This window comes from Notamacropus eugenii, chromosome 6 (assembly GCF_028372415.1).
Source record: "Notamacropus eugenii isolate mMacEug1 chromosome 6, mMacEug1.pri_v2, whole genome shotgun sequence".
NCBI classification, from domain to species: Eukaryota; Metazoa; Chordata; class Mammalia; order Diprotodontia; family Macropodidae; genus Notamacropus; species Notamacropus eugenii.
The window spans coordinates 181,620,171-181,637,276 of record NC_092877.1 but is presented as its reverse complement, the minus strand read 5'-3'; the positions used below and the strand labels follow the sequence as shown (position 1 = coordinate 181,637,276).

General features: G+C 33.8%; 1 protein-coding gene across 3 annotated transcripts in view; it reads left to right on the top strand.

The window, feature by feature from the left end:
* GBE1 (1,4-alpha-glucan branching enzyme 1) overlaps positions 1-17,106 on the top strand; it is a 290,724-nt gene that overhangs the window by 132,831 nt on the left and 140,787 nt on the right. For all 3 annotated transcript variants that reach the window (XM_072621635.1, XM_072621634.1, XM_072621636.1), the window contains exons 6-7: positions 757-847; positions 2,454-2,663. In XM_072621635.1, the coding sequence (XP_072477736.1) occupies positions 757-847; positions 2,454-2,663 (301 nt within the window). The remainder of the gene's footprint in view (positions 1-756; positions 848-2,453; positions 2,664-17,106) is intronic.

Sequence of the window (17,106 nt, the reverse complement as noted above, 5' to 3'; positions counted from 1 at the left end):
TTCCCCCTTTTGGTTGATGGGGCATTTCACATCAAATTTATCTTAGGAAAGATTGTTTGTTTTTTTTTTAAAGAGTTCTTGATCTCTTATTAAAACATTTTCTGCTTTGGATTTTAATCACCTAAAATCTTAGAGAAACATTTTGGGATAAAGAACAAGCATCATTCCTTTTTTATTCTTAGCTTTTTAAAATAAGCTCAGATCAGAAATGAGTACTTTAATGAATGTTCTTTGCGTTAGCTACCTTAAGGAGAAAAGTATTTGATGTGAGAAACCATAATTATTAAAGAGAAAAATAAGTATATTTGAAATATGAAAAATCTTGGTAAAGTATCAGATACATGATATGTAATCTGTTACCCTTATTTAGTTTTCCTGATCTAGAGTGTGAATATTAAAGTAAAATTGAAGTTCAGGATATACAGATTGGCATAGTTCATATTCTAAAGTCAAATTAAGATTATATTTGCGTATAATTTATTGCTTGTTGAAACTGAGCCTTTTAGTATAGGTTAGTCAGACGTAAATCTCTTGAGAAACTGTCCCTCCTGCTCTTGACAAGGACAGATAAGTCTAAAATGTTAAATCAGCAGTATTTTTTTAAATGAAGATAAGACTGTTTTTACTTGTATTCTAATGTAAAACATTAAAGTTAAACTCTCCTAAGACTAAGAAAATACCATTTCTGTATAATATTTTTAGCAAAGCAAATTGCTTTTAACCATACTTTGTTTAAATTAATTTTTGTCTGAATAGGATACAATTGCATTCAGTTGATGGCTATTATGGAACATGCATATTATGCCAGCTTTGGTTATCAAGTGACAAGTTTTTTTGCAGCATCAAGGTAAAATGAAAGCATATTTACTTTATTTCATAATTTAAATAGAAAATTAAAAAGTTAATCTCTTCTTGTGTTTCATATTTTTAATATGCATCTATTTATAACATTTTCATTATTTGGGATATTTGTAGATTACAGTTCACTTACATGTGCAACCTCACTCTTAAAATTTTTGAAGAAAATTTCCGTTTAGCTTTGACAAATGAATATATGACTCATATGACTATCTGGTCACATCTTGTAAGAGTTGTTAACCAGGATAAAAATAATAGAAAGGTTGGCAGTAACTTGAAATCTGTGTGTTTGCATTAGGATATAATGGGGAAAAAATGGAATGTTTCAAAAGATAAAGATTCTAGATCTGGTTCTGCCAACAACCATCTATTATTTTGGGGGCTCCAGATTCCTCAAATATTGATAACAGCTGAATCATTTTTGAGTCCAGGGAACTGGAAGCTGCATTTTCTACCTCTCCTCTAAGATGCCCCTTTTAACTCTTGACCCACTCATGGAGCAGGGTCAGTCCTGTGGCAGAGTAGTCACCTGAAAAAGATTAGATTCTTTTTCTGGTACTTTTTGGCTCTTTACAAGCTCAGTCCCAGATTGGGAGCATAGGGAATGAGGAGTGGGAGCGATGAGGATCACTTAAATCTTACACTTAAAAGAGTATAATGTACATCAATTAGTGCAGTATATCTGTTTCTTCCATACAAAAGAAATAGTAAGGAGCAGTAGCACCCCTATTATTACTATCATATATTCCTGGAAAGTCATCATTTCTAAACCTTAATATTTTTCCTGTTTTCTTGTTGTCCCTCACACAGGACACACTTCATCTTACTCTGTCCATTTTCATTTGCCTGAAATGCTCTCCTTCACTGTGTCTACTTTCCCTGGCATCTTTCAAGTCTTACTTAAATCCCACCTTCTGCAAGAAGCTTTTTCTAGTCCCCCATAATGCTAGTACATTTCTTCTGGAATTACCTCCAATTTATCCTGTATATATAACATAAACCTATATATGTATGTACACATGCAAACACATATATTTGTATATTTTCTTTCTCACTAGGACGTGTGATTCTTGAGGGCCAAGAGACTATTTTTGTACCACCATTGCTTAGCCCAGTGCCTCCTTCATAGTAAACACTTAGTAAATGCTTGTTGCCTGACTGACTCAAAATACCTTTAAGATGTGATGTACTTTGCAGGTTGCTGAATAGACGTATTGCATAGTGGCTTGGCTATGCTTTGTCCAAAAAGTTCCCTTGAGGATTTTGCCTTCCAACAAGTCTCAGCAGGACTTGGCTTTATCTTCCTGTCAGTAGTTATGTTCTGTTTCAAGAAGTGTAGCAAATGTAGAAAACGTACCCTTTAAAGGCAAAGAAGTTCCTGGTTGTGGAACGTACCTTCTCTGTATGTAGCTTATAGTCTTAGTAAATTGCCTCGAGAGATTAAGTGACTTTTCCAGAATCATACAGTCAGTATATGATAAAAGTGAAACTTGATCCTAAGTCTTTCTTACTCTGAGCCTAGCTTTCTATACAGTATGACAAACTGCCTTTAAAATATGTTTTAATTTGTATTTTTTTTTTTTTGTTACCTTTAGCCGTTATGGTACTCCTGATGACTTAAAAGAACTGGTTGACACTGCTCATGCAATGGGAATTACAGTTCTCTTGGATGTGGTTCATAGTCATGCATCAAAAAATTCAGAAGATGGTCTAAACAAGTTTGATGGAACTGATTCCTGTTATTTTCATTCTGGTCCTAGAGGAAATCATAATCTCTGGGACAGTAAGCTATTTGCCTATTCCAAGTATGTATCTTCTTCGGAGAAGTCTTGTATTTAAAGTTATTTTATAATGATTTTACAGAATTATAGAATATTTAAATTTTCTTTAATAGTCATATAAAAATATTACTTATGTTCTATAGATCAGGGATATCTTGTCTTCTCTAATATCTATTTTTTAAAGTATATGTAAATCAATAATTAAAAATTAAGTTACAGAAATTTGCTTCTTAAAATAATCTCAGATAAAGCCTTTTAAAAAAAGTACAATATTTTATTTTTCCCCAATTACATGTTAAGATAATTCTTTGGGACATTTTTAAAACTTTGAGTTTCAAATTCTATCCCTTCCTTCCCTCCTTCCCCCTGTCAGTCAGATATAGGTTATACATGTATAATCATGTAAAGCATTTTCATATTAGTCAGTTTTTACAAGAAGACTAAAAAAAGAATGAAAGAAAGTGAAAAATAACATGCTTCAATCTGTATTTAGACCACATCAGTTTTTTCCCTGGAGGAAAATGCTTCATCATTAGTTCTTTGGGATTGTCTTGAATCATTGTAATGGTGAGAATTACTAAGTCATTTACAATTCTTCATTGTACAGTATTGCTGTTATTGTGTACAGCATTCTCCTGCTTCTACTTACTTTACTTTGCAGTAGTTCTGAAATCATCCTGCTTGTCATTTCTTCCACCATTACATTATATACTACAGCTTGTCCAGATAGTCCCCAATTGATGAGCATTTTCCCAGTTTCCAGTTTTTAGCCTCCACAAAAAGAGCTGCTAAAAATACTTTTATACAAATAAGGCCTCTCCCTCCATTTTTGATCTCTTTGGGATATAGACCTAGCCAGTGGTATTGCTGGATCAAAGGGTATGCATATTTTATAGCAACTTTCAAATAGCTCTCCAGAATAGTTGAATCAGTTCACAACTCTATCAACAATGCCTTAGTGTGTTCCCACATTTCCTCCAGCATTTATCATTTTCCATTTTTGTCATATAAGCCAATCTGATAGGTGTGAGATAGTACCTCAGAGATGTTTTAATTTGCGTTTTTCTGATCAGTAGTGATTTAGAGCATTTTTTCATATGGTGATAGACAGCAATAAAGCCATTGGTTAAATTTTTTCATATATCAGATTTGCATAAATTCAGTACATTAATTATTGTGCCTGTTGTATGGTAGATGCTTAAAGATATTTTTCCACTGATGAGTTAAATTATATATTATTATAGTATTTTAATTAATTACTTATCATTATTTTATTAACATTTAATTAATAATAATTAAGAATATTTTATCATTGATTAATTAATTATTAAGAAAGGAAATGCACATTTCTTCATTGCAAAGGTTGGAGTTATCCATATGGAATACTGCATGTCAGATTTGGTTTGTGTGTTGTGTTGGTTTAGCTTAACCTTTTTTCCTCCTGTCTTTTTATACTGGACCTTAACTATTAACACTGATCTTCCTCTTTTTTAATAATTAATTCTCTTATACCTTCCCTATAGCAACTCTTTGAAACTATTTTGTCTCAAGATTCCCACATCATACCATCCTTCATCCTTTTCAGGAGAGGATTTCACCTTATAGTTTACTGAGAAAAAAAACTATTGACTGTGAGTTCCTTCTCTGTTCTCTATATCCAAATCCTTTGTGCCTCCCCCACTCAGTTTTCCTGCATTCCAGTGTCTATTAAAGTGAAGGTTTTTCTCTTAGCCAAGGAAAACCCTTTTGTTTGTGTTTTTGATCTCAACTGCTCTCATCTCCTTTGGTGCATTGCCCCCTCTTTCTCTTTAATCTCTTCTGATCTACTAGCTGCCTCTGCTATTGACAAATAAGCCTAGTCTCCCATCATTAAATACCTCCCCCCACAAATCCTTTGTGTCTCCTTCCATTTTCAGCCAGACTCCCTCACACTGTGTCTGCACTTATTCCTCACACTTTCTAAGTCTCTCAGTGCAACAATAATGCAGATGTCTAGGAGAGCAATTCTTGGATGAAATAGAGTCTCATGAAGTTTGGGAAGCCATGGTAAATCATAGAACAGTGCTCTTGTATTAAGTTTACCTTTTCCTGAGCCATGCCCAGCCACCTTGGGATTGGTATACTTGTTATCAGGTCTGACTATGTAGTTTTAGAATGAGGGCTATTTCTTTCTGGAATTAGTAAATTTAATGTTGGAAGGAAAGAGTTATAAAATGAGGCCATCCAGCAGATTTTTTGTCTAACCCACTACCAGTTCCAGTTTCATTCGTGTTATCAGTGTGCTTATTTGTTTTTCTTTCCTTACTTTCTTTAAACTGGTTTTATCCTCCACTGTTTCTGTTTTATGGGACAGTGCTGCGCATAATCTTTCCTTTTCCTCCTCTGTAAGGCTTGAAAAAATTGTGTTGTCTTTGGCGGCTATATAGTAACAGCACTAGCAACAGTTTATTTTCTATAGCACTTTAAAGTTTGAAAAGGTTTTTACAAATATCATTTCATTTTATCCTCAGCAACCGTTGAGATAAATGCTATTATTTTACAGATGATGAAAGTTAGGCAAATAGCAGTTGATAACTTGCCCAAGGTCACCCAAGTAGTAAGCATCTTAGGCAGGATTTCATCTTGGATCAGTATTTGAAATTGGGTCTTCTTGACTCCAAATCCAACACTGTATCCTCTGCACAACCTAGCTGCTTCTTTCTCTCAGTTTTACAAGTAAGTCAAATGTATATTGCTAAGGTACTCTTTATGTTTTATATTTTTGGTGGATTTTTTCCTCTCCATCTTATGAATCAGTGAGTGACATGAATTAATATTGATTTAATGGGGAAAAAGTTGTCATTGAGTTCTTACTATGTCCCAAGCACTGTGCTAAGTTCTGGAATTGAGACAGTTCCTGCCTTTAAGTAGCATATATTCTAATGTGAGAGAAAACATATATATGTATATGGAAATGGTAGCTTAGGAGGAATATTTTGGTTTGAAAAGTCACAGAAATTTTGCATGAAGCCATAGTAAAGTAGAATGACACATGCTTTCCTGTAGCAGTGGGAACATTCATTTGATTATGATTCTACATCTGGAAGAGGCATAAGGCAGGAAAAAAGATGGTTCTTGGGATATAAATTCAATCATGATTTCTTTTGGCTAAATATAGAGGCCTGTGTAGGGTAGTCACAAGCAAGTTATGGCCAGTGATTTACATTGGTTGTGAAGTAATGAGTTGTATTTGGTAATCTACTACTATATGATGTAATTGGTATCTATGTTCTTTCCTCTATCTATGTGCAATTAAAAATCTGCAACTTGTTTATTATATAGGCCAGGTTGGGTTTGTTTGAATTAAATGTGGTATTATTTCCTCATTTTTATGGTTTATTTTTGATTCATACTCAATTTTAGTCTTTGCATTAACAAATCAGTGGTCTCACTATACACAAATAGTTGTATGTGTAGAGAATGACTTACAAATAGTAATGAATAGTTTCCTATCTATAGAAATATAGTCAGTTTCTTTTTTTAAAATGTTATTTGATATCTTTCCTGCCCATTGTCCTTTGGTTCTTTTCTAAAAGCATTTGTATTTTATACTCACACACACACACACACACACACACACACAAACATATGTTTGTGCATACATGTGTATATATATGTATATATGCGTGCATGTATGTATTGTTGCCTTTACTTATTGCCACCTTTATATTAAAACCACTAAGAATAAATGGTACATTTAATTTTGAGGAGCTTAATGAGTTCCCCATACAATTTCTCTATGTCATAATCCCCTCACAGATCAATATCTTTGACAACAATTCTTTTCATCATGGTCTTTTTCAGAGTACTCATTATTGAGTCTTATGATACAAAATGACTAAATGTCCCATGAAATAGTGTTGGTTTTTTTTTTTAATATACTTTGAACACATCATAAGATCAACTCTGACAACTCTTATTTTTCTCTCCAAGGAGAATCTGATACCCGCCTTTCAATTTACTTAGACTTCCTTCTGTCTTATGGTTTCATTTACAGTGAAAATGCCAAGATTGACATGATTCAGTTTCTTCTGTAGTATGATCATTTATTGGCATTTGGACAAGTCTTTCACATTTAGAATATCTGTAGCTATGGAAAAGTATATAGACAGTCTAAAAATGTGGCGTTTCTTCCTGTTTTCTCTCCTCCCTTTTACACTACTCTCACATGACTTTTGAAACAGAAGTAGCTGACAGCCATTTTCTGTTCTGCTTTATTTTACCATGGGCAGAGAATTCATCATGAAGTAGCACATCGAAGCTGGGCCTGGAAAGCAGCTTGTCTCTTGAAAAGAATGTACTTGTCTTTTCTGCATGGTAGAACTTGTGAGCTCACACATTGCTGGCCTAGTCTTTTCATTCATTCACTTTGTCAGTTATGGAATAAAACTAGCATTTCCATAACATTGTAATAAAAAAGATGATTGTACATGAAACTTCAAATCTGTTACGTGCAACTTGCTATATTCCTTTTGAAGATACGATAAATTTATTATGTACCTTTCTTATCTTTTTCCTTTTTCTCTTCCCTGCCTCCCCTGCCCTGCCCTAGAGATGGCTATCATTAGACACAAATGTGTAGATATGTGTCAAATCATTCTATACATATTTCTATTTATCAGTTCTTTCTCTGGATGCAGATGGTGTTTTCTCTATGTGTCCTTTGTAATTGATAAGGGTATTTGTAAAAGTCAAAATGATTTAGTCACTCAAAATTGTTCTTATAACAATGTTTCCATTAGTGTATACAGCATTCTCTTGATTCTGCTCACTCCATTCCTTAATATTTTATGTGTCTATCTATGTTTGTCTAAGATCATCAAGCATATCATTTCTTATAGCCCAGTAGTATTTATCACAATCATATATCACAATCATGATGCCTCAATTGATGGGCATCCCTGTAGTTTCCAGATCTTTGCCACCACAAAGTGAGCTGCTGTAAAATATTTTAGAAAATATCAGTTCTTTTCCTTTTTCCATAATTAATTTTGGAAATAGTCCTACTAGTGGTATTGCTGGGTCAAAAGTATGTAGACATTTTCATGACTCTTTGGACATAATGCCGGATTGCCCCCCAAAATGGTTATATCAGTTCACAGTTCCACCAACAGTAAATTTATGTCCGTTTTTCCACATCTCCAACATTTATTGTTTCCCCTTCAAACACTTCACTCAATTTGAAAGATGTAAAATGATCTCTTGAGGTTTTTGAAATTTGCATTTCACTAGTCAGTAAAGATTTAGAGCATTTTTTTTCATGTGACTGTCTTGAGTCCTTTACTAGAAAACTGCCTGTTCATTGTATCAGTAAACTCCCCCAAATACACAGGGGTGCCTGCTATCACAGATTCTTAGATCTGCATTCATAAAAGGAAAGGCAGCTTTTGAGGGGTTAACAATCACTTTAATCAAGCACATGTATCATTCCTTTGACCAAATACGTATATCGTTGACGTAGTTCAGGGGAGTCATCACCCTGAACTACAAGGAACATGCAGAGAAATCAAAGATCAACAGACATGGCTTTCTCTGCTGACCATCAACAGACAGATTCAACAATCTGACCATAGTTTCTAGAGAGGGAAGCATCGCCATCTGGGTTTTCCAAGCTGGGGGGCTCCTTAAGCAGCTTCCTAGAGTCCTTGTTTGGCTAAACAAACACTTTCAGTCAGTAAACCCCAAAATAAAAACCTCAACAAAGATTATTTATCACGTTTTTTAGAGCCAGAGGGCATTGTAACCCTTGAGAACCAGTGCCTCATTAACAAAAGGATTGGGTCTTCCAACAGATCTTCCCTAATCAAACTCCCTTTAATGGACAGGCCCATTAATGGATGGGGAAGTTCTATAATCATATTAAAATAATTAACAATACAAATATACCGTTTCTAACTAAAGAAACTCTTGTTTCTGTGCTTCTAGTAAAGACTCCTGATTGATAAAGGCAAGATGCAATCAGAGGCACTTGATTGTACCAAAAAAAAAACAAAACAGCAAAAGATCCCATTTTATTTGCCATCACATTCATATCCTCTGGCCATTTATTTATCTCTTGGGAATGGCTCATATTCTTAGAAATTTGATGGAAGTTCTTTATATATTTGTGATAATCTTTATCTGAGAAAATGTCCATAAGTTTTTTTTAACACCTTTAAAAATAGACTAACCTATATGGCAAAAGAGACCAAAAAGCAAATGAGGAAAAGAATGCTTTCAAAAGCAGATTTGGCGAAATGGAAAAAGAGGTTCAAAAGCTCACTGAAGAAAATAGTTCTTTAAAAATTAGAATGGAGCAGATGGAAACTAATGATTTTATGAGAAACCAAGAAATTATAAAACAAATCCAAAAGAAGGAAAAAATAGAAGACAATGTGAATTATCTCATTGAAAAAGCAACTGACCTGGAAAATAAATCCAAGAGAGAGAATTTTAAAATTATTGATCTACCTGAAACCCATGATCAGAAAAAGAGGCTAGGCATCATCTTCCAAGATATTATCAAGTAAAACTGCCCTGATATTCTAGAACCAGAGGGTAAAATAGAAATTGAAAGAATTCACTGATCACCTCCTGAAAGAGATTCCCCAAAGGAAGATTGCTAGGAATACTGTACCCAAATTCCAGAGTTCCCAGATCAAGGAGAAAATATTACAAGCAGTCAGAAAGAAACAGTTCAAGTATTGTGTAAATACAATCAGAACAACACAGAATTTAGCAGCTTCTACACTAAGGGATCAAAGGACTTGGAATGTGATATTCCAGAGGTCAAAGGAGATAGGATTAAAACCAAGAATCATCTACCCAGCAAAACTGAGTATAATATTTCAGGGGGAAACAATGGAATTTCAGTAAAACAGAGAACTTCCAGGCATTCTTGTTGAAAATACCAGAATTGAATAGAAAATTTGACTTTCAAATACAGGAATCAAGAGAAACATGAGAAGGTTAACAGGAAAGAGAAGCCTTAAGGACCTCATTAAAGTCAAACTGTTTATATTCCTACATGGAAAGATATTATTTGTAACTCATGAGACCTTTTTCAGTATTATGGTAGAGGGAATATATATGTGTATGTATGTATGTATATATTGGTATGTGTATATTATATGTGTGTGGGTATGCATATGTACATATATGTATGTGTGTATGTATGGAGATCTATCTATCTATCTATCTATCTATCTATCTATCTATCGACAGAGGGCACAGGGTAAGCTGAATATGAAGGGAGAATACCTAAAAAATTAAATTTACTGTTGAATGGAATGTACTTGGAGTAAGAAAAAAGAAAAGTTAGAATATTGCAAATCATGTCACATACAAGAGGGAAGAAAGAACTTCTCCAGTGGATGGGAAGAGGAGGGAGAAGAAAGGAAATAAGTGAACCTTACTTTCATGGGATTTGACTTAAGGAGGGAATAATAACACACTCAATTGGATATGGAAATCTATTTTTTCCTTCAGGAAGTCAAGGGGGAAGGATATAGGAGAGGGAAGATAGTAGAAGGTACAACATATTGGGGAAAGGGATGATCAGAAGCAAACACTATTGTGAGAGGACAGGTCAAGGGGGAGAATGGAATAAATGAAATGGAGGATAGGACAGAGGGAAATGTGGTTAATCTTTTACAACATAACTATTATGGAAGTGCTTTGCATTGTTACACATGTATGACCTATGTTGAATTGCTTGTTTTCTCAATGAGAGTAGGTGGGAAAGGAGGGAGAGAATATGGAACTCAAAGCTTTAATTTAAGAATGAATGTTAAAAACTGTTTTAGCCTGCAACTGTAATTCAAACTATACAGGTAATGGAGTATAGAAATCTATTTTCCTACAGGAAAATAGAGGGTAAGGGGGATGGAAGAAGCTTGGGTAATAGAAGGGAGGACAGATTGGAGGATGGAGTATATGGGGTGTATCCTCTCCTGGGGTGAGGAGAGATGGGGAGAAAATTTTGAATTAAAATTCTTATGGAAGTGAATGTTAAGAACTGAAATATAAATTATATTTTTAAAAAAAGAAAGGAAGAAAAAAGAAAAGAAAGAAAAAGACCTGGTGTTTTTCTTTGGCCTTTTTTTTGTATTCCTACCCCTTATCAGAATGTCTGGCTTGTAATAGACCCTTAATAAATAAAGGCTTAACTTGCCTTGACTTGGATCTTTGTTCCCAGTGTTCATATTTTCCCTTTATTCTATTGATGTCACTATAACAGGGTGTTCTAATCTTTCTCTTCTATCCCTCTTCCCCACTCATTCCAGAACCACAAAAGTACAGTTTCTAAAGTATATTTCCAAGTGCTAGACATTGAGAAGTAATATACCAAGTTAAAATAATTAAAATTATGAATAAATTAAACTCCTAGTACCAGCTTCTATCTTCTAAACTGTTTGTATTAGCTAACACTGTCCAGGCTGTGCTTCTTCCGTCATGATTCCCATCTGCCCTAGAACGTCACTTTCTTCAGGAATTTTCCAAGAAAATGGAATCTCATATCCTGGAACCATCTGTACCTTTTCTCCTGACCTGCTCCACCTCCCAAATTTTCACCTGTGAATTTAAAACACTTCAAACAATTTTTTTTTTTTTGAGTTTCAACTTCTATCCTTCTTCTCCTCCTTTCCTTGTACTGCTAAGCATATCCAAGTTATTCACTTGTTCTACTCACTTCCCTTTGTATCAATTCATGTAATTCATTTCCAGGTTTTTCTGAAATCATCCTGCTTATTGTTTCTTACATCAGAATAACATTCCATAACAGTCATATGTCACTTGTTGTTCAACCATTCCCTGAGGGATGAGCATTCCCTCGACTTCCAATTCTTAGCCTTCACAGAAAGAGCTGCTATGAATATATTTCTACAAAATGAGTCCCTTCTCATTCCCCCCTCCCCTCCATTCCCTCCCCTCTCCTCTTCTTTCTTCTCTTCCCCTCTCTTCTACTCTTCTCTCTTTTTTGATATCTTTGAAATATAGACCTAGCAGTAGTATTGCTGAATCAAAAAGTACACTCAGTTTGATAGCCTTTTGGGCACAGTTCCAAATTGGTCTTCAGAATGGCTGGATCACTTTAAAACTCCACCAGCAATGCATTAGTGTCCCAATTTTCCTACATCCTCTCTACACTTTTCCTTTTTCTTTTATCATATAATTAATCTGATAGGTGTGAGGTAGTACCTCAGAGTTGTTTTAATTTACATTTCTGTACTTAGTAGTGAATTAGAACATTTTTTCATATGTCTATAGATAGTTTTGATTTCTTTGTCTAAAAACTACCTGTTCACATCCTTTGACCTTTTATCAATTGAGGAATGACTTGTATTCTTATAAATTTGACTCAGTTCTCTATATATTTGAGAAATGACACCTTTATCAGAGAGATTTGCTACAAACATTTTTTCCCACTTTTATGCTTTCCTTCTAATGTTGGTTTCATTTTTGGTTTTGTTTGTGTAAAACTTTTAATTTAACGTAACCAAAATTATCTGTTTTGCATTTTATAATCTTCTGTCTCTTATTGGTTTTAAATTCTTCTCTCTGAATCTGACAGATAAATTATTTTATGTTCTCTTAATTTGCATATATGTGTGTTTGTGCATATCTAGATGTGTGTATGTATATATGTATGTACATACTTAAATATTTATGCATGTACATATCAAATATATGTATATGTGTATATACATACATACACACAGAAACATACACACACATATGAAATTTGCTTATGGTATCACCTTTTATGTGTAAATTGTGTGCCAATTTTGACCTTATCTTGGGGTACATTATGAGATGTTGGTCTATACCTGGTTTTTGCTACACTATTTTCCAGTTTTCCCAGCAGTTTTTATTAAATAATAAGTTTTTGTCAAAAAAGCTTGGATGTTTGGGTTGGAAGTTTTTAACATTCATTTGAAAAATACTTTGATTTCCAAATTTTTCTCCCTCCTTTTCTCCCCTCCTTCCATCCTAAAACAGTAAGCAAATTGATACAGGTTATACGTGTGCATTCACATAAAACATATTTCTATATTACTCATGTTGTCAAAGAAGAAATGGACTAAAAGGAGAAAAAAACCCACAAAAATAAAAAATGCAGAAAGCAGGGAAGCAATTTTCATAGTAAATGTCTCTGATGAAGGCCTCATTTTTCAGATATTTACACAACTCGGTCAAATATGTAAGAATACAAGCCATTCTCTAAGTGATAAATGGTTAAAGGATATGAACAGATAGTTTTCAGACAAATATATCAAAGCTATCTAGAGTCATATGAAAAAAATGCTCTAAATTACTGATTAAAGAATGTGAGTTAAAACAATTCTGAGGCACCACTTATCAGATTGGCTAATTTGACAGAAAAGGAAAATGGTAAATGTTGGAGGAGATGTGGGAAAATTGGAATACTAATTCACTATTGGTGGAGTTTTGAACTGACCCAACCATTATGGAAACCAGTTTGGAACTATTCCCAAAGGGCAAACAAACTGTATGTACCCTTTGATCTTGCAATAGCACTACTAGGTCTGTATCCCATAGATATCTAAAAAAAATGAAAAAGAGAGAGAGAGAGAAAGAAGGAAAAAAGGAAATGGATTTACATGTAAAAACTTTATAGCATCTCTTTTTGTGGTGTCAAAGAAATGGAAATTGAGAAGATGTTTATTAATTAGGAAATGACTGAACAAATTGTGGTATATAATTGTGGTGGAATATTATTGTGCTATTAGAAATGTTGAGCAGAATGGTTTTAGAAAAATCTGGAGTTATATGAACTGATGCAAAGTAAAATGAGTAGAACTAGGATAACGTTGTACATTGTAACAGCAATATTGTGTGATGACCAGCTATGAATAACTTAGATCTTCTCAGCAATTCCCAAGGAGTCATGATGGAAAATGTTATCTACCTCCAGAGAAAGAACTGATGGAGTCTGAATGCAGATGAAAGCATATTATTTTCGTGTGTGCATGTGCTTATGTGTATGTGTTTCTTTCCCCTTTTCCTTTTGATCTGTTTCTTCTTTCATAACTCAGGTCTTCCTTAATCCAATTTCAGTGTTCCACCTACTATGCTATCCAACTGTCAGCTAAAAAACTGTATATCCTTTATCAGAGGTCACATTCCTGTACCAAAAGGTTCCCATGTTTTTTACATGATCGTTCCCTGGCATACCTTAGTTTCCATTTTTTTGTAACATTTCTGGAATACTCTAGTTTTCTCAGATATTTAACTTTACTTTCCTACTTCATAACATTTGATATTTTTACTTATCAATTTGTAGTCATTTTTTGAAAGCTACAGTAATACCTAAAATTATAGCCTATTTATAAACCATTTTTAGTAGAATATGTCATTGCTGATTCATTATGAATTATTATTTTGATTCTTTGAAGTGCCTTGAATTTTATTGCAGAAGGTGAGGACATTAGGAGGGAGCAAAAGGACTTAACTTCTTCCCTGAATGAATTCATATCTCTTACTTTTCTTTCTCTGAACTGCATCAGTGCTGTATTTCATATTTCTTTCTAGCCTTTTAGTAAATGGCTGAAACTGTGTAAAAACTTTAATTACAACATGCATAATTATTTATATACATTTTGAACACAAGTGTTTTAAAGACTTTTTGAGCAGGCTTTTAGTAAAAATTGCCCTTCAGCTGGATTTTATTGGTTAGCATTTTGACCAGTGCCAACTAAACCATTACTTTCTCGTTAAAATTTTCCAAATTGTTGATTGAAAGCCATATAATTTTCATGTGTTACATGATTAAGACTAATGTATGTTGCATATGCTTAGATTAGCAGCAACCAAACTTCCTTTTGGTATGCACTAAGAGACTTCTATTTGATTATCCTGAATTTCACATTTTCCAAATTGCTAAATAAAATCTTCTGGGTAAAAGATTTGATTCTATTTTAGTCAGTACTGCTAGTCTTTGAAAGTATACAAAGTTGTATTATTTATGTTGTTAGTGGTATAAATTCAAACACAGTACTGAAAAATTTATACTAGATTATTTCCTTTTTCTACCTGTCATTAATATAGATAACAGTTATTAAGTATATAATATGTGCCAATCATTGTGGGAGCCCCTAGGGAAATAGACTAAATAAAAACAAACCCTTCCCTCAAGGAACTTGCATTCTACCAGGGGGCATCAACATATATAGTCAGCTATGTTAAAGGTAAATCTAAAGTAATCTTGCTAAGAGGTGGGAGAAAACACCAACATTGAGGTAAGATCAGTAAAGATTTTATGCTGAACTTTGAAGGAAGCCAGTGATATAAAGGAAGGAGTACATTTCAGGCATGGAGTACAAATTCTTCAAAGTCACAGAGACGTGAGATAGATTATTATGTATATGGGATATCAAATTAGCCATTTTGTCTGGAATGTGGAATGTGTGAAAATAAGTATGGGCGATACATGAAAAAGCCTTGAATGATAGGCTAGACTAAGCAGGATTGTTTAGGGCTTTACACTATAGAGAAGTTTGTATTTTATGCTAGAAACAATACTGAAATATTACAGCTTTATGGACCAAGAGGTGACATGGTGAAACCTATATGTTATGAGTCTCTATTTGACTGATTTTATTTAGCGTGGCAAATTTCAGTAAAAAGGAGAGACCTGAGGCAGAGAATTCAACTGTAGATCCCTTGCTAGAAGTGATCAGGGTGTGAACTGATCTGAAGAAAGAGAAGGGTGTGGATGCAAAAGATGTGGATATAGCATTGACAACTCATTGTACATACTGAGGTGAAGGAAAATGAAAAATGAAGGATTACTCTAAGGTTATAGACCTGAGTGACTTGAAGGATAATGGTGCTCCCAACAGAATAAGAAATTTAGGTGGAGAGCTTGTTTGGGGAAACGAATGAGTTGCGTTTTGCACATCTTGAATTTGATAATGCTTGTGTAACATTTAGGTCAAAATGTCTACTAGAATAGTTGATAATCCAGAGTGGTTTCTAATGAAATGAATGACTAATGAAAAAATGACTAATGAAATTACAAGGATTTTGAAATAAATATTAAAGGAGTGATAAAAGTGAATGTTAAGTAATGACTGTAGATAGTCCTACCACCTTCCCCTTTCTTCTCAGGAGTTTGGCTTTGAAATAGTGGAAAATATAGGTTGCTATATTAATGAGATGGGTAGGTCAGGTGATTTTTTTTTTTTTAAGATTGGAGAGAGCTAGTTATTTTTGTAAGTTGTAGAGAAGGAACCAGTAGGGGAAACTGAAGAGAAAAAAAAAAAAAACTCATGTTTGGGAGAGTAGGAATGAGAGACCTACTTAGAGACCAGAGGTGATAGGATCAAGACCTTATTTATCTTTTTGTTTCTTTTTTTCTTTCTCTCCTTTTAATTTTTTTTAATATATAATTTATTTTCAGGTTTCAGCATTCATTTCCACAAGATTTTGAATTCCAAATTTTTTTTCCATCTCTCCCTTCCCCTCCATACCAGTGTAGTGTAGTGTGCACCCCAACTACCCCTTTCCCCAATCTGCACTCTCTTCTATCATCCTTGCCCCCATTCTTCCTTCCACCTCCCCTCTATTTTCTGGTAGGGCAAGATAGATTTCTATACTTCATTGCCTGTACAACTTATTTCCCAATGTTTCTTTTTGTAAATAAGATATGGTAGAGATCTCAAGCATCATATTCTGTGTAGATTTGATTTCAATTGAATTGAAAATGATGAAGTAAACTCCCTACGTGATTTTTGTCATTCAGAAAAAATTTTAATGTATGCATATATATGATACTAAATATATATACATCTTGGCTCTGATTATATTAGTCCTCCTACCCCCTGGTTTTGTGTGTGTGTGTGTGTGCCCATGATAAACTAAGTCAAATACTTGAATTAAATTCATAGGTAAGTTCTCCCTTTCCCTTTTCCACAACTAACCCTTTGAAGATGAACCTTAAATAATGGAACTATAAGTATATATTTCACCTAGAACCTTAACTAGGTTGAATGTTACTTAACATAGAAAATATGTAACCCTAGGTTGTAATTTCATGTCTTATGCTATTCAGTGCATTTCTGTTGTTTTTCTGTGATACTAGTCCATTTGTAAGTAATCAAAAGATTTACCTGGAGTTTAATTTTAACATATTTTTGTTGCCAGAGATCCCTTATTCATTTTAATGCCTTTTACATCGTGAACTTCTTGTATTTTTTTAAATAAAATATCAAAGTAGCAAAACCTCATTTATCTTCATGGTATCCTTCTAGTTACCCACTTCAGTACAATTCAAGAAAGACTTATCAACTCCGTACCATGGAGATGAAGTAATTCCTTTTCTTTTCTTTTTTTTTTTTAATGAAGGCTTAGGATGAGGGGAATAGTTTCAACCAGGGAGATCAGTTTATTCTTCCTATAGGAAGTGGTACTTGAATGTTAAAGG